Source organism: Octopus bimaculoides, chromosome 2 (genome assembly GCF_046866305.1).
Source record: "Octopus bimaculoides isolate indiv1 chromosome 2, ASM4686630v1, whole genome shotgun sequence".
Classification (NCBI taxonomy): Eukaryota; Metazoa; Mollusca; class Cephalopoda; order Octopoda; family Octopodidae; genus Octopus; species Octopus bimaculoides.
Window position 1 is genome coordinate 69,259,796 of NC_142929.1, and position 27,096 is coordinate 69,286,891.

Sequence of the window (27,096 nt, forward strand, 5' to 3'; positions counted from 1 at the left end):
TGGCCGTTGCCAGTACCGCCTGACTGGCTCCTGTAGGATTTTCGAGCAAGATCGTTGCCAGTGCCCCTGGACTGGCTTGTGCGGGTGGCACATAAAAGACACCATTTCGAGCGTGGCCGTTTTCGTGCGGGTGACACGTAAAAGCACCCACTACACTCTCTGAGTGGTTGGCGTTAGGAAGGGCATCCAGCTGTAGAAACTCTGCCAAATCGGACTGGAGCCTGGTGTTGCCATCCGGTTTCACCAGTCCTCAGTCAAATCGTCCAACCCATGCTTGCATGGAAAGCGGACGTTAAACGATGATGATGATGATGATGATGTATTGTATCTTAATATTATACACATTTACGACAGTAAAATAACACAGCAGATAATAGAATTAGAAGGGGTGGGGAGGTTAAAGGTTGCACGAGTGTGGAAGAGAAGGGATGAGTAAAACAGATACAGAGGTGAGCTATAGTAAATATCATGGTAAATATGTCAGACTCCGATGTCCAGTCAGGAAACACATTAACTACTTCAGTAACCATTTCTAATAACATTAATCTTAATTATCTATCTCTAGCTTTCTCACAGAACTCACCTTAATTAAAGCATTGATATTTTAATAATAAAATCAAACTCACCAGCATTGTCAAAATCAAAGCAAGTTTTCTCTGATACACTATTTGTACCATATTGAGTACCACTGGCATCAGTTCTCAAACACTTCTCTGTAACAACTTTATCTGGTTGTATACTGCTCTCAGCCATCAAACTGCCCTTATTAACAGTAAAAGAATTACTGTTCAAAGAAGTTTCAATTAATTTTGAGCTAATTGTTTCAGAACATGTTTGCCTTCGAGAAAATACATTTGAAGTATTGAAAGAAGAGTCATTTGATTTCTTGAAATTATTATTAGAAGAAATTTGGGGTTGATGACATTTATCAGGCACATCTAAAGTATCTATTTTCAAAACACAATCACTCAAACCTTTTTTCACTTCACCTTTATTCACATTTTCTATGACATTCCCAACATTGAACAGTTTATTTTGCAGTTTTGTCAAATTATTTGTTGCACTCAATTTGTGTTTTTCAGTTTGTATTTTATTTTCCTGTATGTCATTTTCTGATAATTTCTCAGCTTTCTTACAAGATACTAATGTTTGGTCTGCATCACTCCTGATTACATTTTGTTCATCTACTGCTGTATCAGGATAATCTGGAACCTGTTTTGAAGATGGCATTATTTCATTAAGAACATTTTCTTTACACTCTCCTGTGAAACTAGAACCAAAAGGAGGCATAGATTCTTTTGTCTCTACAGAATCTTTTTCTATTAAATGTAATCCTTTTGAACATGAAGCAGAACCCTCAGATTTTCCTACATTAAATGAGTGTACAACACCACTAGTGTTCATACTAATATAAAGTACACGTTTTTTCTCTAATTGCATCCCAGTAACATTATCAACTTTTTCTGCAACTATGTCATCTTCATTCTTTTTTTCCTTTTCATTAGTAACTTCTCCTGAACTGTATTTTATCTCTTCACAATTTGCAGATGAACTTAACAATCCAACAGCTTTCTCTTTTGTCTTTAAAATATTAACATCATTTGCATTTATTCCATTTAAATTAGTATCAGAATCTTTCAGGTTTTCATTGTTAATGCTGTCATGAGCACAGACCTGAGCTAAAGGATCTGCCAAGCAGGAAGTTATTTGAGATGCATTTTTGATTGGAGACTCAGCTGCTTTAATGTGGTTACTTTTATTTTGAGAGGAAACTGTATCAGACAAGTCTGTTAATTTACCAACCTGTGATCCATGGATATTTGCCTGTTTTGAAGGTATGCCAGAGGTTTCAGAAAAACAGGTCCTCTTTGATCCTGCCTTAATATGTTCGTTTTGATCCTTTAAAATACTTCCTTCTGTTCTGCTATTAGATATATTAGTAACACTTGGTTTAAAATCAGTCACTGAATTAAGATCATCTTCTGGAAAAGTCTTACCTCTGACATTAACAGGAGCATCCGTTTTAAAAGATTCTATTTCCACACTTTCAACCTTAATTAATTCTCCAGGTATATTTACTTTGTTTATTATATTCTTTGAGGGAACATTAACTGGCTGATCAGTAGGCTTATTAGAAGAGGTCAGAAAACAGTTATCTGCTGGTAATTTTGAAGTGTTAGTTGAAGGCTCTTGAGCTAATTTACTAAATTTATTGTCATTATTAAATTCAGTAACGTCAAGTAAATCTTGCCTATTTGAAACAGTTTTGGTGGATTTAATTATGCTCATTTCCTCTGAAGCTGATTGTGATGCATCAACTAGAGTCTTTTTTGGACAGGACCAGGAAGATTCTATTAGATGAGACTCTGTAGTAAGAACTAGCTCCTCTGGAACTGTCTTACTAGCAGTCACAGGCTGAGCATGGTCCCCGAAATCTGATTTCTTTTCAACTGAAACATTAAAATCATTCAATTCACTCTTGTCAGCAGAAATTAAACTCGATAACTTTGAAGCAAACTCAAGATTTTGCCCTCTGGGCTCCCCAATAAGTTCATTAGAACCAGAAATATTTTGCTTCTTAATGGCCGGTTCAATTATATCATGTGTATTTGACTGTCTTGAATGTATGTCAGAGGTTTCAGAAAAACATGTTTTCTTTGATCCTGTCTTAATACGTTCTTTTTCATCCTTTAAAACACTTCCTTCTGTTCTGGTATTAGAAATATTGGAAATAGTGGCTTTAAAATCTGTCACTGAACCAAGATCATCTTTTGAAGTACTATTTGCTCTGAAACTAACAGACTGTATTCCATTTAATTCATATGGCAGGTTTTCTTTGTCAATTATATTCTTTGGGGGAAGATTAGACCGATCAAAATTATTAGAAGATGGTAGAATACAGTTATCTGCTGGTAATTTTGAAGCACTAGTTTTAAGTTCTTTAGCTAATTTACTAAATTTATCATCATTAAATTGAGTAGTGTCAAATAAGTCTTGTGTGTTTAGAAATGATTTGGTGGATTTAGTTACATTCAATTCTTTTGAAGTTGACTGTAATGTATCAACCAGAGTCTTTTTTGGACAGGACCTAGAAGATTCTACCATATAAGACTCTGTACTTTCTTCAAGAACTAACTTCTTAGGAACTGTTTCACTGGTAGTCACTGGTTGAACATGGTTTCTGAAATCAGATTTCTTTTCAGTTGGTTTGTTAATGGCTGGTTCAATCATATCATATGTATTTAACTGTTTTGAAGGTATGTCAGAAGATTCAGAAAAACAGGTCCTCTTTGATCCTGTCTTAATATGTTCTTTTTCATCCTTTAAAACATTTGCTTCTGTTTTGCTATCAGTTACATTAGTAATACTTGGTCTAAAATCACTCACTGAACGAAGACCATCTTTTGCATTACAATTTGATTTGAAATTATCAGACTGCATTTCATTCAATTCACATGGTATGTTTTTTTTGTCAATTATATTCTTTGAAGCAAGACTAGGCAGCTGAACAATAGAATTATTAGAAGTGGGTGGCATATAATTATCTGCTGGTAATTTCAATGGGTTATTTAGGTCTTTAGTTGGTTTACAAAAACTTTTATCTTTATTAAACTGCTTGTTTTCACAAAAATTCTCAATATTTTCTACATCCTTCACATTGGTAATCTCAACTGGTCTTTCACTTTCAGGAAAATCAGCAATTGTTATGGTGTTACAACATGTCAAGTCCATATTACTGGCTGCATAATGAGTTCTATTGAAATAAATAGTTTTTTCATCAAAGCTATTATTTTGATTGTAGTATCCAATTATATGACCATCAGGATTACTGACAATATCATCCTTGCTTTCATTAAATGCTGTGAGATATTTTTCCAAAGGTTTTGTTAAGTCCATTGAATCATTCCTATCAAAATAAACAGTATGGTTACCTTGATACAATGATTTATCCAAATGAGGAGAGTCTGATAAAGAATCATTTTCTTTTGCCTCATCAGGTGTTTGAATCTTATCATCATCATGTTTTGTATGTGCATGAACATAATTATAAAGAAAAAGTTCAGTGCTCAATGAAGCAGGACAATTAAAATCATCTGTAAATAACAAGCTCTTTTCTGAAGTAGCAGCAGCAGAAGATAGTGGAATATCTGCCATGACTTTCTCTAGAAATGATGTATCTTGTGCTTGTTTATCAGTATCGTTTGCATCATACTTAGCTTGAGGTAATGAGTCTTTCACTTCAGGATCAACTATGCAAACATTGATGTTTTCTTTATCCTCTATAGTTTGAGAAACAGTGGTTGATCTGGAGGTCGTAGTAGAAACTCTAGTAATAGTTAAAAGAACAAAGATTAAAAAGTGTAATTTAGTCTTTAGAGTATATTCATTTAAAAATTTAGAGTATATTATGTTTTCAAAAATAAATATTTCATAAGTATTTTCATTTCTTTAATTAAAATATTAGTGAAGGTGTGTAGCCAGGTGGTTAGGGTGTTGCACTCATGATTATAAGATCAAGATTCTGATTCCTGGACCAGGCAGTGCAATGTGTTCTTGTGCAAAACACATCATTTCAATTTGCTCCAATTCACTCACTTGTAAAAAAAAAAAAAAAAAGTAGTTCCAGCAGGGCTGGGAAGTTATCCCTGCAACGAACAGCATCTTGTTGTTGTGGGGAGTGATGCGTTGTAATCTCAGTCAATCACCTGTGTGCTAAGGAAACCAGCTTGAAACATGGACTCATGAGAGACCTAAGCTAAGCTAATTAATATATTAAATTGCTAAAATTAAAATCCTGACATCTGCTCAGCATAAGCAAAAAAAAAAATAATAAATAAAAAGCGCCATCACTTACAAGCAAATATGGGTAATTTACCATGTTTTGCTTAATGGTTTTAAGTGTATGTGTAATCATACAAAGACAGACACCTCAGTTTTACCACACTTGATCCAGCAGAACAACTATGATGTGACAGTTTGAGGGAGAGTAAGGGTTGCACCAGCACATGGGTGGTACTAATTTCAGCTGAGTAAACTGGAACAACAGGAAGTGCTTTACTGAAGAACACAATATGCCACCTAATCCAAGAATCAAACCCACGACCTTTTGATTATGAGCCTAACCCCCAACTGCTAGGCCATGAATAATGATGCATTTCTTTAACCCTTTAGAAACAGAACCTTGTTTGGAGTTTCAGTACTCAGAAGACAGAGCCCTTTACACAAGCCCTACATAGAGCATGCACTCATTTTTCAAAAAAAACTATAACCCTTAAGAGACAACAGGGCCAATCTATTGGCCAAAAAGTCAAATGAAGACAATGACAACTGGGCCGATCTGTTGTCTTTGTCAATCAACTTTTCAGCCGATAGACCAGCTCTGTCAAATCCTAAGGGTTAATACATTACAGTATATTTACATAACCAAACTAACTAGACAAAATTTTTAATGAACAGACACTTATAATGTTTGTAACTAACAGGATCTTTAAAAACATTTTTAAATTGCCCAGCTTTATAGCATCTAAGATATGAAAACACAATATAACAATTTTAAATCTAACAAATAGAAAATTTGGCAATTTATCTAATTGAAAACGTTTGCGTTATAATATATCACAAAAAACCTGAAGGAAAGAAATTTAAGTCAAACATTTTCAGTGTTTCCATTAGAGCAAAAGTATATTTTATAATAATTTTGAAAAAATTATTTAATATGTGCCGAAAAATATACAGTATTTGATGGCATAAAAGACACACACACTCACACTGCAATTTCAACAGTGCATATTCAGGAAAAGAAGTTTCTAGAGTGTCAAATCATGTAATATTGGTTTCAAATTCTGGTACAATGCCAGCAGGTTTGAGAGGGGCTAAGTTGATTACATTGACCCCAGTGTTCAACTGGTACTTATTTTATTAACCCCAAAAGGATGAAAGGCAAAATCTACCCCAGTGGAATTTTAACTCAGAACATAAAGACAGACGAAATGCCACAAAGCATTTCATTCAGCATGCTACTGATTCCACCATTTCACCACCTGCTTAAAGCATGTAATATTAGCTTATAAGAGACCCAAATTTGCATATAGGACCTGGGTTAATTTTTTAAACATTTCTTTGAGAAAAAGAGTGTGTCTTACATGCCATCAAAAATGGTAAATTCAATTGCTTTGAAAAGTTTAAAATTCATACAAACTTTTCTGGAGACATCAAAATACTTTGGTTTAAAGGATTAACTGCCATGCACATTTCGTCATCACTTTCACCACCTGAAATATTCTATAGAGAAAATATAAGAATGAATGCAAGTGATAAGAATAATAAAAAGGAATGAGTAAGATTTAAATCTGGTGATTAGCTCCAAAATGTTTATCTTGAAGTGAATAAGGAACCACTCTCTAGAAAAGGTATCAACATCATCATTTAGCATCCATTTTCCATGCTGGCATGGGTTAGAGGGCTTGATTGGAGAGCTGCACCAGGCTCAGTCCGTTTTGGCTTGGTTTCTTGGCTGAATGTTCTTGTTAACACCAACCACTCCAAAGAGTGTACCAGGTGCCTTTAACGTGTCACCAATTTCATAAAAACGTTTTATTCCTAATAGCTAATTACATTGAACAAAATGGTCTTGTCTAAAAACCACAAAATACTTGTGAATATGCATGCATGCATCCATCAGCTGGTCATTTTGCACAATCTAGAACTATACAGGTGATCACACATTATCAACAATGGGTAAAAAGTATTTTCATTTCATTTTACTTCTCATCCTCATCAATTTAATGTCCACTTTTTCATGCTTCCAAAGGCCTGATGATGCTTACTGAGGCAGATTATCTATGGCCAGATGCCCTTGCTGTCACCAACCTTCATCTGCTTCCAAGCAAAGTAATACATCCCCATGGCCAGGAATATTTTCATGTAAAACAGAAAATGAATGACACTACATATATGACAGTGATACTCGTTTATAACTATCAAATGATTTCAAGATGAGAGATACACACACACACACACACACACACACATATGAGGTCCAGCTGAAAAGTTCCTTGGCTAACCAAGACACTCTCATGGAATGAGACCAAATGAGGTCTATCTTTCAACATAGCACTCCCCATCACTTTTTGCTCTACACAACTATACACATGTAAGTATAAATAAGCGAAATCGTGATGGCACCTGTGCCCAGCGTGGCCTTCCTGGCACTTGTGCTGGTGACACGTGTAAAGACTTTCAAGCGAGATCGTTGCTAGTGCCCCTGGACTGACTCTTGTGCAGGTGGCACATAAAATACACCATTTTGAGCGTGGCCGTTGCTAGTACCGCCTGACTGACCTACGTGCCAGGGGCACGTAAAAGCACCCACTACACTCTCTGAGTGGTTAGCGTTAGGAAGGGCATCCAGCTGTAGAAACTCTCCCAGATCAGATTGGCAGCCATCTGGTTCACCAGTCCTCAGTCAAATCGTCCAACCCATGCTAGCATGGAAAGCGGACGTTAAACGATGATGATGACGTTGATGATACATATATTGTGTGTGTGTGTGCGCGCGTGTGATCATCCTTTTTAACATCCACTTTTCCATGCTTACATGGACCGGACAGTGTTTATTAATGCTGATTTTTTACAGACGTCCTTCTTGTGGTTAACCTTCACTTGTTTCCAGGCATGATAATATTTCCCCATAGCCAAACATGTTCTCACAGAACATTGGAAATGAATGTCACTGCTTAGATGACAGTGACATTCATTTACAATTCTAACACTATCTTACATCTGTAATCACATGTATAAAAAGGACAGGCGGTGTGGGGAGTTTCTCTTGTCAACAGATTGTAGCGGACACTTGAGGGAAATTCTTCTCCTCTCTATTATATATACATACATAGGAACGTAGTAGATAACAGCTAGCCTTTGGCCACATTTTGGACCCTGTTGTGTCCACTACTCTGATTGATTGGTATTGACGCAATTTGTCTCTTGCTCTATCGCGCGCTAATATGCAACCCAACCAATCACAGTCTTCAAATAAGGTCACGTGAGACAGTCTGTTCTCAACCCCAGTTTGAGACGACTGCTCCCTATAAAACTCCAGCTTCTCCGCATCTCGGAGTCTTTGGTTCCAGACCTTTTATGGTCTAGCCACTGACCACACAGGACACAGCCAGTTCCAGCAACAACACAACAGCAGCCACATAGAGACTCATCAACTTCGTCCAACAGCATTCGACGACCTCCATCTCCATCACCACCATTCATCCTAACGTCAACATCATCTCCCTACGTACACAGCAACCAGCACCTCGCACATGTTCTAACATAGCACTGTTCGTGAATTACCATGGTTAACAGCAAATATACAACCTGCGAGAACTCCTGTGCCAAGTGACCCAAGCAGCAATATCACAGCCAACTTCACATACGACATATACCTCAACCAGCTCTGCATCGCAGCCACAACTTCACATACAACATACCTCAACCGGCTCTGCATCGCAGCCACAACTTCACGTACGACGTACCTCAACCAGCTCTGCATCATCGCCACAACTTCTTGATACAGTATTTCAACTATCATGTACAATTGACTACAAACTGGTATCTATCATTCTTGTGTCAATGAACATTCTTCTAACTTCTCATTATAGACTCTTTCAATGCTCTGTATACATGATACACACACATACACTTTGTTCTTGTGACAGCCTGTCTATTATTCTGTATATACAACGCACACAGTCACACATGTTAACATATCAATAAAGTCTTCTCTTAAACATTCTACCCGGTTGTATGTCTCAGTTTCCCCTCTGGCTCATATACGCATTTATTCTTTCTGTATTTATTATACTGACTGTGTTATGTACTAAGGAGCCATTCTCGTGACCTTGCTTCGCACGGTCATTACAAGATCATCCAGGCATTTCAAACCTTCAAACACAAGTGAAATAGAGATCCCTTACTTGAAAAAACAGATAATGGTTAACATTAGGAAAGGTTCCCATCTGTAAAACAATGCCTCAAATAACATATTTGTCTCACATGGACAATATAGTCTGCAACTCAACATTTCACCATGCAAAAGGCAAGTGGAATAAAGTATCCTACTTGAAAACAAGGATTGATTCAGGATATGTTGGGACAGCAGAATGCAATCTCAAAATGTCTAGTCAAACCTAGGTAGCTATGTCTGTGTGTACAATCAAGAAAGAATTGGAAGTACATTGTAACCATTCAACAACCTAGTCAATACAGTGATTATATATATATATATATAGTTAGATATAGCATTAAAAAATTAAGCTGTAAGTAAAAATCTAATAGGAAAACATTACATACCTCAACTGCATGAGCAGTGTTTTTAATTTCACCTGTCAACAGTGATTGGATATCTGAAAGTAAAGAAAATGTTTAATAGCTTTCTTTCTCTTTTCATAATTTAGATTTAAGTTACATGACAATTTTTTTTTTTTTTTGACTCTTGAAAATGTTAAAACAAAAAGTAACCCTGACAGGATTTTCACCCACAACCCTTTTTTAAATTTTTAATTCTGTGTTTTTGTCAGGAAAGAAGACAAAGCCTTTAAGACTAGTGGGAGGTAATAAAGGATGTGGGGAAATGTCCTCAAAATGGACACAGTCTTAAATGCTTACAACAGAATGAAGTCCACTAAAGATATCCAAGGTAATATGTGGGTAACATATTAAGTCTACCACCTATGTAGACTAGAACCCACATATATTACATTCAGAGAAGATTAATAATACTGAATTAAGAGGCAGATTTGTGCAATGTAAACTAATTTGCAATCTAGTAATAATCTTATACGATTATTACTATCAAATACACATTCAATTTTCCTGCTTCTACAGTTTAAATTTCATCTCTTTTCAACTTAACTTGTACTACTTTATAATTTCTTCAGTTAGCTCTGTTAGTCTTTACTATCTATCACAGGGTTTGCAAATATTGTCTCTGTTCTGTCTATTTTCTACTCTACCTCCATATAATATGCCATATCCAAACTAATTTGTTCCTCATGGTTTCAATTTCCAGAAATGTTATTAGCTATTATTTTCATATTAGATTAACATATTTTCTCTTAAATTAGGTAGAGAATGTGTGGTAGGGGCCATGATTTTTACAAACTCTAACAGACTGGTGACACTGGGAGGGGGGGACCAACAACCAGCTTGAATATCTTAAAATAAATGTCTGCAGAGAAAAACTAATTTCATCAAGGATGAAAAGAAGGGTCCAAATGTTTACATTTGAAATATGTAGATAAATGAAAACAATGCAAAACCGATAAACAATGTTATTAAAGGAAAAACAATCTTACCCGATATCTTGTTATCCTCAGGTCCTTTGCTCCTAGAAAGGAAAGATATATTTTAAGGGGTTTCTTAGAGAAGAAAATTAAGTAAATATTAACAGTATAGATTTCAATGGTCTTCAATTAGATTTCACAAATAATTTTAGTTTAGACATCTACTTTTCATGCTTGCCCAGGTCAGAAGGAATTTGTTGAGACAATTTCTGCAGCCAGATGCCCTTCCTGTCACCAATCCTCACCTGTTTCCAATCCAAGTAATATTTTCCCATGGCCAAACATGTTTTACAAGGAGACTGGAAACAAAAAATATTCTTTGTATGAATGTGAGACTCATATATACAACTATCATTTGATGTCAAAACACGAGTATCACATACACATTCATACAACAGACAACTTCCATTTACTGCCAACCAGATCTGCTCACAAGGCTTTGGTCAACATGGGGTTATAATAGTAGACACTTGCCCAATGTGCTATGTAGTGGGATTGAGCCCAAAAACTACAAGGTTAGTTATGCAGGCCTCTTAACCACACAGCCATGCCTGTGCCTAATAAAGAATATTGATGTCATTTGATATTAATGCACATTTCGTGTTGGCACCGGCACCTGTACCAGTGGAGCACTAAGAGCACTGCCCGAGCGCGATCGTTGCCAGAGCAGCTGTCTGGCTTCCGTGCTGGTGGCACGTAAATAGCACCAGCGTGATCGTTACCTTCCTGGCACGTGAAAAGACATTCGAGCAAGATCATTGCCAGTGCCGCTGGACTGGCTCCTGTGCAGGTGGCACGGAAAATACACCATTTTGAGCGTGGCCGTTGCCAGTGCTGCCTGACTGGCCTCCGTGCCGGTGGCACATAAAAGCATCCACTACACTCTCGGAGTGGTTGGCGTTAGGAAGGGCATCCAGCTGTAGAAACTGCCAAATCAGATTGGAACCTAGTGTCGTCTCCTGGTCCACCAGTCCTCAGTCAAATCATCCAACCCATGCTAGCATGGAAAGCGGACGTTAAACGACGATGACGATGATTTAAAAAACAAAAAAATATAATGACAGAAGTATCAAAGTTAAATTACTCTTCTCCATCTTACTTACTCGTTTTCAGATATTTGTTTATTTCCTGAGTCGTCTGAAAAGGAAAATATTGCAAAAATAAACACAAAGTATGTTTTATGGTTAAATAAATTAATCATATATTTAACAAACTATGTAAATTAGAAACAGTAAAAAAAAAAGAGCAACTGCTTTAATCCTTTTAATACTGATCTGTCTGAGACTGCCCCTGGTTGTATGAAACAAAGTTCCTGTTTTAAAATGATCTAAATTAAAACTTCCATAAAAATTTCATACTGAAACAGGAAATAAAAATTTCATACCCCAGCTTAATAATTGCAAAGTTATTTTCACTAAATTGTTCGTTATTTTCTAAATTTATTGAAATAAACTCTGTATTTCAACATTGAAATATGGTAAAAAGAAAATACAAAATTCTGAACCATCTTAATTTCCTCAGAGTGGCTGTGTGGTAAGTAGCTTGCATACCAACCACATGGTCCCAAGTTCAGTCCCACTTTGTGACACCTTGGGCAAGTGTCTTCTACTATAGCCTCAGGCTTGTGAGTGGATTTGGTAGACGGAAACTGAAAAAAGCCCGTCATATATATATATGTATGTATGTATGCATGCATGCATGTGTATGTATATATATATATATATATATATATATATATATATATATGGTGTGTTTGCATCCCCATAACTTATCAGTTTGGCAAAAGAGACCGATAGTATAAGTACTAGGCTTACAAAGAATAAGTCCTGGGGTCAATTTTTTCGACTAAGGGCAGTGCTCCAGCATGGTCACAGTCAAATGACTGAAACAAATAAAAGAATAAAAGAAAGTATTATTAAGGTATTCTTTTACTTGTTTCAGTTATTTGACTGCGGCCAAGCTGAAGCACTGCCTCAAAGGGTTTTTTAGTCGAACAAATCGATCCCAGGACTTACTCTTTGTAAGCCTAGTACTTATTTTATCAGTCTCTTTTGCCAAACCGCTAAGTTACAGGGTCGTAAATATACCAACATTAGTCATCAAGTGATAGTGCGGAGACAAACACAGACTCAAAAATACACACACTTGAAAATATATATATATATATATATATATATGACAGCTTCTTTCAGTTTCCGTCTACCAAATCCACCATCAAGGTTTTGGTTGGTCCAAGGCTATAGTAGAAGACAACTTACTCAAGGTGCCATGCAGTGGAACTGAACTCAGAACCATGAGGTTGGGAAGCAAACTTCTTACCGCATAGTCACACCTGCACCATCAATAAAAACAATTCTAAAAGTCAAAAAAAAAAAAATCTAATACTTACCACTGTTGCTATTGTAAGATAGTGAAACTTCATGAAACTCTCTAAAAAGATTTAGAAATAAAAATAAAGATTATCAAGACAATATTTCAATATATATAAAACGAATGATTCCAAATATATGTAAATTTCATTTAACACTCACTTGACTTCTGCATAATTGGCAAAACTCACACGCTTAGAAGAACGTCTTGATTTTGTTTCTGGCTTTTCTTCAACCTATAAATGAATAAACCCAAAATGAATTCAATGAATTAAAAAAAAAAAAGACATTGCAATCATCACCACAATCATTTGTTCCAAATTAGTATGAGGCAGACCTTCAAGTAATGAAGTACTTAGGTATGTTGTTTTAAAAACACTAAATAGACTCTTCCTATAACCTAAAACTGTAGTGGTAACAATAACAAATATTAAACTCCTAATTCAGATCTAAGTCACAAGTTTAAATCTACCTCACAGACCAGTTTATTTTCGCTAAGAAATGAAACAAGAATGCATAGGTGAAGTAAAACCACAACAAACTATCATTCTCTCCAGAGGCAAGCATTTACATGCTTAACTAATCAGAAACCCTACCTAAGTACAAGACTTAGGTATTCCTAAGGATCAAGCACTTTTGGTGGCTCAACACAAAGTCTTGATTGCTGGGATCTTAAGACAACTGAAATAAATTATGCTTAACCACTACTAAAACTTAGCATTGAGAATGTGAACAAAAAATTGGCAATGAGTGCATTAAATGTTTCAAACACAAGTTCAACTAAAAGACTTGGTCAAGCCTGTAATGTAAAAGCTAATGCAGATATTAATAATGCATTTATTAAGGTCCTCAAACATATAGACCTTGATTTGGAAAAATTGAGTAGTATGAAAGATATTTGGTTGCTATATTGGGAGTTGGTAATGTAACTACAAATAAACTATTGTTGGCAAATGAAACATTATTAATCTCCATATTGGGTTTAGACTCTATATTTGCCTGACAATAAAGTTAATATCTTCTAAGTCAATGAATTTGTGACTGTTTGCTCTTGGTGTAGAACTTCTCTTGTAAATACGGCAACTGTGGTTCAATATCATACTAACTGTTCAATCCAACTTAATATAAACCTCACTGAGACTACCACTTCATGCCTTGGGCCATCAGCTTCAAAAATATGTAATTAACCCTTCCAGTGCATTTCCTTTACTCATAATTGTCAATGAATTCACTGCACACTCTTTCACAAACTAATTAACTAGCACAGTGCAAATACAACCTGTGCTTTAGGCAAATTAGCAACTATCCTCAATGGAACTACAGCTTTTTTCTGGTTTTTTTATTCTTATTACCATATTAATCATATTCCATACTAATCTCTAAAGCTGGATCCTCATCAGGTTCTATAAGAGTTAAGATCTTATTTTCAACCATTCATTATGACACTTCTACTCTTATTTACTGCCACTTTACCCTTACCATTCCAAACACACTCTAAATTAAATCCTAGACTGTACAAATACATAGCCTTGTGGTTCAAAATATTTTATACTCCTAATCTTTAAGACACAGAACATTAATTTCTTCTTGTTTCACAGCTAAGTAAAACTTACATTATGTTTTGTGTTTAGCACCCTGATACTGTTTCTAACCACTTTTCAATGCTCCTTCCAGATATGTCACTTGTCTCTTATAGAGATCACTGTTAGTTCTATCTACAACAATGTTTTGTCATCACAGCACTCACTACTTGACTGATGATTCACATTAACCCATAGGATTGTTCAGTAATTCCACTAACTGGAAACTGTGCCTTACAGAGAGATTTTCCAACCTTCACTTCTGATTTGTCCTCTGATTTTCTTCATTTTCAATATTAACTTGCTAACCACTAATTTAAATTGGAGTGGGTAGTATACACTTCACCTCAAAGAAATTTGGTATTCACAAACATCTGTTTCTCTTGATTTTTTTTTTGAAAAAGACAAAGTCAAACAATAAGCAATTATATTTAAGCCATACCTGCGTATTTACATCTATTGTAGAGAGAGGCAATTTCAAAATCTGAAAACAAGTAAAGAAAAAGACAAAAAAAATAAAACAAACTCTTCAAAGAAATGTTTTAATTAATGAGCCTAATATTGAATCAGTTATGAATGAATGGATGAAAAATTTGTAAAGAGGTATTTCAACTTCAGAAATCTTCTTTATAAAATCCTGCAAAATTTAAAATGAAAAATATTCTAACAATTTTAGAGTCAACATCAATGGGATTTGAACTTAGAAAGTAAAGTATGAAACCAGATAAAGCATCTAGTCAGATGTTGTATTGTCTCTGCTTCCCTAACAAATGTTTATAATATTGAAATACATCATTCTTAGCATAACATTGACAAAGATATAATTGATAGAATGTAAAAGAAGAAACCATATTGTGAACAAGCTGAAAAGCTGTTCAGGAAAACTACGTTAAGCAGAAAACATTCAACTTAAATTATAGCCCCCACCACCACTAGCTAAAGTAGATAAAATTAATGTGTAATTAAAAGGAAGAAATAAAAAAAAAACACTCACTGATGAACGCCTACGAGAACGGCGACGCCTGATTGAATAGAAAGGAGTAATTTTGTTTACATTATTTGCAGTTAATATAGAAAAGATATGACAACTACAGACAATGAAATAATTACACTGACCCATAAACCATTGGCAATATCTTTCATAATGGGGTAACTTTGCTAGACCTTTGGTCAAAGGAATCAAAAGCTTTTAAACCTATACTGCACCTTTCTCTATCTCCCTGCTGCAAGCGAATAGGTAGGCACTCAATACAGTGCACACATCAGCATCAAAGATCCACTTTACCCTGCTTGTATGGATTATATGAAATTTGTAGAGGCAGGTTTTCTACAGCCAGATGCCCTTCCTATTGCCAACTCTCACTTGTTTTCATGTAGAGTAATATCTCCCATGGCTACACACAATTACTCCAGGCCCATCACCAGACTTTGGTGCCCATGGATGCTTCAGAATATTCTAGGTAGGCACTAATTTGTAATAATGCTCAAGTGTAGTAAATCTGAGTGTGCACCATTAAATAGTAAGGGGGAAGTGCTGTCCAGTGCACCCCCTTAACAATGGGCATGCATTTACCACAGAAGCCTGGAAACAAACAACATTGCTTGTATGATGGTAATGCCCATTTACAACTACCATGTGAAGTCAAGACAAAGGTACACACAAGCACATATATATATATTTTTATATATATACTAGACTTACTACCCAGCATTGCCCTGTAAAGTATTCACAGAATTGTTTGCCATTTTGTAGAATGAGAATTCATGGTACTTATGCATGTATATATATTTAACCTAACTTCTAGACTTATTTAATTGGAACTATCCAAACAATAGTAATCAATTTACATGCGTAGAAGCTTTTTTTTAACAATTTTTTATCTTGAAAATCACCTGTTACTTTTATTTTAAAGTGAAAAAGAGGAGAAAGTGAAAGATGTATGAACGTGTATATGTGTGTGTGTGTGTGTGTGTGAGAGAGAGGGTGTGCCACTTGTACATGAGAACACACACGTTCACTTACATTCATACACATGCACACGTACTTACAAAAAAGATGTACGCATATGTATTGATGTATGTACGTGTACATGACAACACACCCCTTCACTCACACTCTCTTTCACACACACACACATCCATTTCATATACACGTACATACATCTTTTACTTCCTCTTCTCTTTCACTTTAAAACAAAACTAAATAAATAAAAAAATTTTTACGGAAATTAACGAACTCTGGATGATGAAATCACATTCAGTTAAAAATATTTCTAAATGATTAAAATATTGTATATGTCAAAAAGTCAACGTTTTCTTTTTTTGTCTTAGAGAGCAAGGAGACTATGTGTATGTGTATACATCACAGATAGCAGATGTGTGTTTGTGTTGATTGACATGCCATGACATTCATTGTATGTGTTGACATCACGGAGGCAATGTATGTTTTCTGTCAAGAAATAACAAAAATTGTGTTTAATTATTTAAAGAGAGGTCCAAATGTCACAAAAAGTTGTACTGCACTGCTAAAGGTAAGTATGAAAATAAATATGTAAAAAAAAATTAAGATAAAATATACTATTTCTGAGATATTTCAGTTACACACAAACATCCCTAGAGTCTTAGTATTATCAAGATATGATCGGCTTCTATCAGTTTCCGTCTAACAAATCCACTCACAAGGCTTTGGTCAGCCTAGGGACATGCAGTGGGACTGTACCCAAGACCACATGGTTGGAAAACAAGCTTTTTAACCACACCTCTACACCTGCACCATTGCAAACAGAAGCTGCAATTTGATCTGATAGATTAACTAGATATACAAAAGTAGTTAAAGAGGAGGGGCACCAATGGAAAATAATCTCTAACTACTAGATGTGATAGATTGTTATTTAGACAATATAAATAGTGCTGGAGGTGATTGCAGAAAAACAACAGAGCAGTTAGAGTAAGGAAAGGATAACTGATTTTGCATTTCATAATGGGGTAACTTTGCTAGACCTTTGGTCAAAGGAATCAAAAGCTTTTAAACCCATACTGCAATGAAATAATGAAAAATATATATCTTGCTCAGAATACAGTATAGGTATAAGATTTGTACCAGCCAACAAAATGCCCATCAATTATATCATTACCTCACTGCTTATACAATGATATCATGCAAACTCCACCACAACACCAATTAAGAGTTAATAAGATCATATTTAGAGTTTAGAATTTATGCAATGACAAATTAAACAGTTACTCACTATTCCTCAGACAGGTATCCTAATAACTGTAACACAGATAATCTATTAAATATCAAGTTTCTTGATGAAGCAGTGCTAGTGTCACATAAGTAGCACCCAATACGCAATGTAAATTTGGTTAGACTTAGGAAGAGCATCCAGCCATAGGAACCATGCCAACAGACATTAGAATTTGGCGCAGTCCTCTGTTTCACCAGCTCCTGTTGAATCATTCAATCCATGGATGCATGGAGGCATAACGATGTATGGTTCTTCTAGTGGGAAATAATCACTTCATCATATATTTGGCAGGATTAGAAATTTGAAATTAAGAAAAAAAAATGCATAGAATTCAAGTTTAATATTTTGTTTTTTTGCTTACTACTAAAAGTCCTTAAAATCTCTAGTTGGAGGTAATCATGTATAGCATTACTTCATTCCTTTTAGAAATCATCAGCATGATATAACCTGTTACTTATTAATTAAACATTTTATGAAGTGAAATGGAGATAATTACAAACACAGAGAAAATTCATAGAATGTTTGTAGTTTTATGAATATTTTCATTTGGTACTTGGGTACAATCTCAAATTTAGGGTAGTAAAGTCATGACAAGGGGAGTTTCATACATGATATCAAAGTTTTACATCGAAAATAAATAGAATACTTTAATACAATACTTACCCAGCATTCTCATCATCCACTCCCATTTTTTGATATCTGTTAGTAAAACAACAGAAATTATTCTAAAATTCAAAGTAAAATAGTTTGATTGAATTAGTATTTATAAATATTAGACAATAACAATTGTTATTGGAAAATGTATTTTAGAGGCAAAAAGTATGGAGATCATCATCGTTTAACGTCCGTTTTCCATGCTGGCATGGGTTGGACGGTTCAACTGGGGTCTGGAGGCTACACCAGGCCCCAATCTGATCTGGTAGTGTTTCTACAGCTGGGTGCCCTTCCTAACGCCAACCACTCTGAGATTGTAATGGGTGCTTTTTACATGCCACCAACACAGGGGCCAGAGGAGCTGGCATCAATCTTGATTCATCAAGTTGGTCAAAAAAGTCATTGATAGCAAATATGACGTCATCATCACTGTTGATACTGGCAATATTACATGAACAAATGCAGATGGTTGGTATGTGGTTAGGGAACACTCAATGTAAACCAGAATTATTTGGTCAGTGGAACTAACATTTGCACAACCATTAACATTTTTTTCAGTCCTGTTGCTAAACTTGGAAAAGCCCACTTTTTCCACACTTATTTCCAGGACAATTTTATGAATTTTAATTTTTTTCAATTTTTGGACATCTTAGAATATGATCATCATTTAACACCCTCGGTTGCAATGTCAAAAAGTGTTATCCTGAAACCAAACAGCTGGTATATAGTTTCCAATTGAGTAAACTCCACTTGGTGTCACATAAAGCCTACAACCAACATGAAAATCACATCCGCACAAGAGAGAGAGAGACAGAGAGAGAACGACCATTTTCACAAGATAGATAGATTTAAGTACAGTTTGTATATGAAAGTTCAGAAAAAATATGAAACCAGGAAAGCTCGGTTCCACATTTTTTATGTGAGACTTGTTTGGCTCAAGGCCCAACTTGATCAAATGTTGCAGCAGTGACCATCCTATAATTTTGCATATCTATGGCAGCTACTTTGTCTTTCATCCTTCCTTTTAGAATGACAGGGTGTGATTTGAGGAAGATTTGGCTGTTCTTTCTACCAGATTAAGCGATCACGTAGAGCATACTCCTCCACACTGGATCAAAAGAGTGAACTTAGATCTAGGAGTGAGTAAACAGAGTGATTTAAAGAAAAGAATAAAAATTGATGCAAAATTAAATATTAATCCACTACAAAGCAGTGAATTAACAAAATCATTTAAACTGGACAAAATCCCAGAGGTATTTAGCCAGCTATGGCAGTTTGCGTTCTGAGTTCAAATCCCGCCATGGTCGACTTTGTCTTTCATCCTCCAAAACTGATAAAGTACCAGCCAAGTACTTGGTCCGTCTAATAATTTTACAAAGTAGCTTCTATACGGCTAGAATTATAATAAAAGACAAGACGGATGCGAGGCGAAAAAAGAATACATCAATAGGTAAATTTTTTTAAAAATCAATTTAGTAACAAGATTCATTTCTGAAAGATACATTTCACTTAATTCAAAGAAAGAATAATTACCGATTGGATCTGAAACTGATTTACACCAATTGAAAAGAATATAATTTTAAAAGTAATGTGTTTAAAATATGTTATTGGCACTACTCGATTAATTTTTGTCGCCTTAGCCAAGTCCCCCGACCCTTGACTAACATACATACAGTATTTTCAAATATAACAAAACCCACAGGTAGTCCACAAAGAACTTTGTGTCCTCCTGTGTCATAATGATATCAAAAGTAAATTTACATATTTAGTTATTTGTTCCTCATGAGAACGGCTGCGTATGAGACAACTCACTGTCACATACACATTCCAATTAAAATTTTCGAGTTTACTTTAGCTTGCGACAGTACAATTTTTTTCGAAGTATTCAGTTATTGTTAATTATTTGATGTCTGAATAGTTTCGATTTTTATTGTAAGTTTCCCATCTTTCAAGTTCACAATGAGTAATACAATTATGGGTACCCAATTATGCAAGTATTATCATTATTTTTTTTTTGTTTCATGTTGTACAACGTTGCGGCTTAAAATATAAGGACTTGTTTTCTTTGTGAGAAATATATAAGTAAGTATGTATATTAAACTTTAAAAAATAAATGTCTTCAGTACATTGTCATCTGCGAGTTCGAAAACGTATCGCTGCAAAGTTTCATTTAAAAAATATGCATTAAGGAAATTACGAGGTAATAAAATCAGTGGCGAGAGGAACCATCTGTGGTTATGCCCACAATTATATTTTCTGTAATTCCATTTTTCCTTTTGTTTTGGTTTTGTGTTTTTAAATAGAGATAGGCTCCTTGGTAAATAGTATGGCTGACACCCTGTCTCTCTGAAATTGGCACTGGTGGTATGTGTATATGAGTACACAGTTAATTAATCAAATATAGTCAGACTATTGCTGTTAAACTTTTTAAATATTCAAATTTCACTAAAAAATACTTGAAAATACATTAAACTACAATAATACAGGATAAACAGCGCCAGAAGAAACAACGATAAATAACGAAGTCTTATGAAAAGAGTATTAAAAAAATTTTCAGAAACCACTTACTTAAATCAGGAAACGTCTCTAAAATATATTCAGTACAAGGTGGTTAGATTAATAAACATTAAGATTGGAAAATATATTGTCTTGATCAAGACTGAAACATAAACAATGACATAGTTAAGAGCGTTTAAATAAGACGGTTTGAAACAACCGCCATCCACAGCTGCGCATGCGCATTTGCTATTAACACAGTCTGTGGTAGGAGGGGGAAGGTAAACACTTTAAATAGAGATTTCTTAAGGGAAAAATTAGATGTTCGTATCCCTATTTTGGGCTTTAGCAATATAATGTTAATTTGACTGCTTAAAGTATTTACATAAGTTTGCCCTAAAAGTCCATACTTGTTTTCAGACTTTTAGTTTTAGTTTCATACTTTAGTTGTTTTTTTTAATTTATACTTAGGTTCTATTCAAGAAGAGTGGTCCCGGTGCGCGCACTTGCACATTAGCGCTAGAGAGTCTTGACTAGTCGATTCTACGACTACCTAATGCGAGTGCGCATCATGCGCAGAAATAGATGTGACACCAAAATACACCCTGGAAGAACGCAAAACGACATTTTAAGAGTAAGATGGGGTAGATTCAACAAAAACAAAATTTACTTTGTGTTTTATTTACTTTGTTTAGGATCGACTAGTCATGACTAGCTTGTGCGAGTGCGCGCACCTGGACCACTCTTCTTGAATAGTACCTATACTTAAATATATACATAAAGAGTGAGAAAAAGACAAAAACCTCTCTAATTACTTGAAGCACGCTTGCAGCATTGCCGCGGGTGACGGCAAGGCTGATGCGCTGGAACAACCAAGCTCCCTTACAAGCTTCACCAGTTACCTCTGCTATGCGAGCTGCCAGTGAAGACAGGAATCTCACGGTCAGTGGTTCGACCCCATCAAACGTCTCGAACGCCACAGGATGGAAAATGTAGTTGGCCGACAGATCGCAGTACTTCAGAATTTTGTTCCGCTCGGCTGCAGAAACTGTGAATTTCGCCTTAGCCGCAGCATCCAGGATGCGAGAAGCAAAGGAGTCGCTCACTGTGACGTCCCAGACAAGGCATCTGCCTCTTGACCAGGGGCACAGGGTGTGGCCGTCGGGTCTTTTACCCATCACATCTGAACAACCCAGATTGTTCCAAGATGGAGGGGATGTTCGCCCGGGCTAAGAGAGGTTTCCCAGCGCCCCAAAATTTTCAACCTAAAGTGGTGATTTTTTTTTCTTTTTCTCCTTCTCACTCTTATGTATATACTTAAGTATAAATTTTAAAAAGAACAATAATAAAAACTTTAGCTTTTCTATGATAAGTCGCAAATTAATCTGATGTATGGACAGTCAAAGGGTTAAAATGGTTTGCCTAGTATTAGAATACATGGGAAAGCGATTTCAAAATTACCTTCTTACTACAAAACAGTGGAAGGAAAAGCAAACTAGCGAATAACAAAAACTTTTGATTAATAAATTGCTTGACAAAACTCGAAAAACAAAATTTTCAAGTTTCAGTTTTCAAATTCAGAAAAAATTCGAAATAATAGTCGACTGTTTCCAAATGATTATAACAAATACAAGATAGCCCGGAGTTTAAGCCCTAAAACAAAATTTTTTGGATGGGTAATAGTTTGATTTCTTTGCGACAGATAAAATTATGCATGTATATATAAAATATATATATAAATTACTAGCTTAAAAGCCGCACTATTGGGTAGCTTTTAAGCTAGCTCCTGCGGAGGGCTCTTCATTGGGCCTTGGGCTCAAGAAAGACACTTCATGCATTGAGTACATATGTCTGTGTGAATCACTAAAACTCGAGAATTACACAACCGATTTCATTCAAATTTTACACATGTCTTACTTAGGGACCATGCAGTGTCATGGGCCAAAAAAATTTTCTACTTCTTGCCTAATGTGAGCCCAGAGCAATCTCTTATCTCTTACACTACTTCAGTATTACATCTCTATTGTAATGTGAGATGACATATGGGGTATCAAAAGATTCAGTCCTATTTCAGTTACAAATTAAACTTAATTTACATTCACATATTTGCATTTCAAAAATTTAACATAATCTTTCCCATTTTATACAACGACCTTGATAACATCACATTTTCTATATGTGTGAGTACCTTCAAAGACATCAATTATCACAACACACACTATCACTTACTCTATCTCTCTCTTTCTCTCTCTAACACACACGTGCACGCACACACACACGTCCATTTCATATGGAGACAGAAAACAAGTTTCTATAGGAGAAGATGAAAGACAGAGATAGCAGGTGACAGAAATGCTGATGTTTCATACCTTATGTATGTACTAATAGTGAGAAAGAGAGAGAGTTTGTGTGTGTGTACGTGCGTGTATGTTCTTTATGCATCGAAAATTGGGTTGCCCCTGTAATATTGTTTCACTTTCATTCTTTCTCTTTTAATTCTAATGTGATAACATTATGATCATCTTATTTCTATTATATTTGAAATAAATGAATAATTTACATCCTAATGTGAACAACATTACGCATTGGCAACTTTCCATCTTTACGACCACCACAGCAGAATGGCATGTCGGTGTATGTGTTGACTAAAATAACGAACGGCTAGAGTTGAAAATCTTGATAAAAACAATGAGGTGGCAGGTCCAAGGTATATAAAAATACACATTTACTGTTTCAGTTAATGTGTACCAGTTAATCATTATCGCAGCAGTCATTTTATCTAAGCAAAGTAGAATACAGTTGTATTCTTGGAAGCTGTAGAGTCACCCGAGGATACAAGATAAGCATTATTTGTAATTCAATGGTACAACAGTGTAAGAGTTTGCTTTGAGATGTACTTAGATTGTGATTTCTGCAATGTGGTGCATAAATTATCAAGTAAATGAGAGGCATCCTTGCCTCCACTGATTCATTTGCAAAGTGTTGAGTTAAGTTATTTCTTTGCAGACCTCCTTTGAGTCTTTTTATTATCACTGGGTCACACATAGTCCCTAGGTGGTAACATTGATTTCAAGGCCTTCCCAGATGAGTGACTGGTTATTCAAAGACATTTATAGATTGGAAATTTATTCTGTCCAGTTACCTATCGGTATAGTGGTCAGTTGCAAACTCCATAGGTGACACTTTCAGTTCTCCTTAGCCCTCACGTCACATAGTTGTTAATGTTTATTTCAGTTGAGTTACGCCCTTCCAATTGCTATAGATCCGTAATACAAAAAATTATGGCTACACATCCAAGTCATACATTGAGTTAATGTCATTTCATGTTTTGCAAATGTTTACTCAGAGAGGTCGCTATACTTGTCTGTCTATCTATCCATCTATCTACCTTCCTATATATCTGTCTGTCTATCTATCCATCTATCTACCTTCCTATATATCTGTCTGTCTATCTATCCATCTATCTACCTTCCTATATATCTGTCTGTCTATCTATCTATCTTTCCATCAGTCAATCTGTCCCTCACTCTCTCCATCTATCTCTCTCTGTCTATCAATCAATCAGAACCAGTTGGTTGGGGAGCAGACTTCTTACCACACAGCTACACTTGCACCTATACAACATCTACCCCCAGAACTAGCTCTTTCAGTTCTTTATTGAAAATGGCCAAACCTCATCATGATCACAAATAATATGTCCATCAAGGAACTGTCTTCATCAACTGCAGATTCACAAGCAACTGACAAGGTTAATAAATATAAGATAGATAAACATGAATTTATGCCAATATCAAAGTTTAAGGGCATGTCTATCACCTCATTGGTTCCCTGTTACCCACAAATGAACAACCACAGTTCCTCCAAATTTACTTTACGAGTGATGTTGGACAACAAATTCAAAGGAGGTGTTAAAATTTCAGATGATGGATCATGTTAGACACAGCGCTGACTGCTGCAAAAAAGAGTATATCCACTGACAGCTTTTTGGTGCTTTCAAAAATCACATAACCCCACAGGTTACGGCCTGAAATACTCCAAACGGATGCATAGCATGTTGCTTAGTCAAATTAGCCCAGCATTTACTCCACAACTGTTTTGTTGTCAATGCTGCACTTTCCCATATCACATTTTTCAACATAACTGTAATCTATTATATACAAACTATGCCATTTTAATCCCGAGCAACGCCAGATATCTCTGCTAGTGATATATATAATTATGATATATTGTTACACGTCACCCACTCACTCACTCTCTCTTTCTTTCTCCCTCTCTCTCTCTCACTCTCTCTCCCCCCACTAATTTTCATTAGTGCTAATGATGAATTTTGTTCTTAAAACCAGCTTGTTGCATATCCATCCATCTCTCCATCTTGCAAATCTTTCCCCTATTGTGTTTCATTTCATATCACACATTCAGTACTTTATGAGCATGGTGGATAGTATAGTCTTAGATATACTACATCTAAAAAGAGGCAAGTTGAAGGCTTTTAATCATAAGTCTTTTTGATTAGGGCTCACTTGAGGCTAAATGGCAACAACAGATTATAGTTAGGTGGGCTCATATCGTAAAAGCAAAGTGTTTTGACCATGGAAACAACATGGCATCAGCAACAGGACATAATATGTCAACTCCTCATTGGTGTCACAAATAGTATAGCATCTTTCCATAAAATCCTACTTACTAGGCCTTGGCCTTGCCTGACTGAGATTCAAAAGTGAATCTAAGAATTCTCGTTTGCCAAATCCACCTGCTATTTACTGACCAAGCAGGAAAACCTCTTTGTCCACTTGTCCCACGACCTTGCTGTGTCAGGGAAAGTTCAAATAGATAGCAAGTGACCTGAATGGGTATAGGCTACTCTTATAATAGTATAACCATCTTTCTAGCTGGAATGGGCCATTATAAGTACCAGTGCTTCGCAAGCAGAAAATTAGAGAGAGAGCCTCAACCACCACATTGCAAAGTATTCCTGACCGCTGCAACTGAACACAATGACATTGGCAACTGCAGCTTTGCAGCAACGAATACAGCCATCCCTTCAGTTACTCTCTACCTCTCTCTCACTGGCATCTTCACTCTATCAACTACTGTTGAGAACAACACGGTATATATAAGCTTTACCCTACCAACTTTATGAATTTCCAGCCTCATACATTCTATCTCTCTCACATATCAATATCTAGCAGATAAGCCCAAGCAGAAACCCTACTACATGAAAACAATTAACTTGTTTGAATACTGTTTGTTTATATGTACACCTACCCATTGTGGTTTGGCATTCTGAAAAATCAAAAGAGAATAAAATTTGGCTCTAACAACTTCGGCCACTGTCCTTCTTTCCTGGAGTCATCTTCATCTACTACACTGTTACAAAGGTATAAGGAGTTACAAAAAACGTACAAACAGTTCATTGGTTTTATATCACCTGCATATTTCATGTTAGCAAAATATTTCTAAATTATTTGAACAAACAATAAGAATAAATGAGATGATGAATTTCATCAAATATATTTTGCCCTTTACATTTGCAATAATAATAATCAGATAATTGTGCATTCGATTTTTACCCCCTACTTAATGTGAAGAGTACTTCAGCTATGAATCAATTGACCTTTTCAGTCTTTTACACAACAAACTCAAGAAGCAATCCATTTTTATTGCTTTGCTTTACTTTGTGTAAAGTGTTACGTTTGTTGTTTGCAATAAGAATCATCACACAAATTTCTTTAAAAACAGAACATACAATCAGATCTTTGAAATCAAATTGAATTTTTATGCAAATCACTATTTTTATTAATGCTTAATATTGTGAAACCCTGTATCAAAATACATGACTATTCATTATGAATTATAATGACACCCAAAATGAACATCTGGCTTTTGTTATAAAACACTTATTTCAGGCTAACTAGAATATTAAGTAGAATTACTTGAGAATATATAAAAAACATACAATACAAAGCAGGATTTGTGAGTATGAATCAATTTTCAGGGGTGAATTGCTAGATTTTATAGTTATAGGGAGTCAAGTTTGAGTCTAGATAACATTTAGTATTTTAACAGAAACAGGTAATAAAGCTGCCATAAGGAAACTTTCTCACTGTTGTGAGAAATAAGTGGAGATTACTGTTGAGGTAATAAAATAATTTTTGATACTTTTTCGTTTTGCCAAAGATCAACTAAAGTAGAACTAACCAGTGCTACTTATTAACACTTACAGTAAAATCAACCTCATTTATAAACAATATTAAGTCCATCAGGAACCTGCTATCGACTGTATATAATAGGGGAGTCTTGGGATAATTGCTCAACTTTTCTTCTTCCTGTTTCTTTTTTTTTTTTAATATTGTAGTCTTCAGAGACCTCTGTCCTCTAAAGCTAGTAAGATCAAAGCAATTGAATGACTCCA

At 35.4% G+C, this 27,096-nt stretch overlaps 1 protein-coding gene across 8 annotated transcripts in view; it reads right to left on the minus strand.

The window, feature by feature from the left end:
• LOC106879520 (uncharacterized) overlaps positions 1-20,924 on the minus strand; it is a 52,813-nt gene extending 31,889 nt beyond the window's left edge. The window contains exons 1-12 of one of the 8 annotated variants that reach the window (XM_089346918.1): positions 20,757-20,924; positions 18,198-18,233; positions 17,535-17,785; positions 15,281-15,308; positions 14,729-14,770; positions 12,869-12,942; positions 12,727-12,767; positions 11,441-11,474; positions 10,350-10,381; positions 9,346-9,398; positions 6,200-6,282; positions 627-4,327 (exon numbers count right to left, since the gene is read on the minus strand). In XM_089346918.1, coding sequence (XP_089203044.1) covers positions 627-4,327; positions 6,200-6,252 — 3,754 coding nt within the window. In that variant the 5' untranslated portion in view covers positions 6,253-6,282; positions 9,346-9,398; positions 10,350-10,381; ... (6 more) ...; positions 18,198-18,233; positions 20,757-20,924. Of the gene's footprint in view, positions 1-626; positions 4,328-6,199; positions 6,283-9,345; positions 9,399-10,349; positions 10,382-11,440; positions 11,475-12,726; positions 12,768-12,868; positions 12,943-14,728; positions 14,771-15,280; positions 15,309-17,534; positions 17,789-18,197; positions 18,260-19,721; positions 20,595-20,756 lie in introns of those variants that run through there. The other 7 variants (XM_089346917.1, XM_089346919.1, XM_089346920.1 and 4 more) reach the window with 7 other exon arrangements.
• Positions 20,925-27,096: the final 6,172 nt, after the last annotated feature.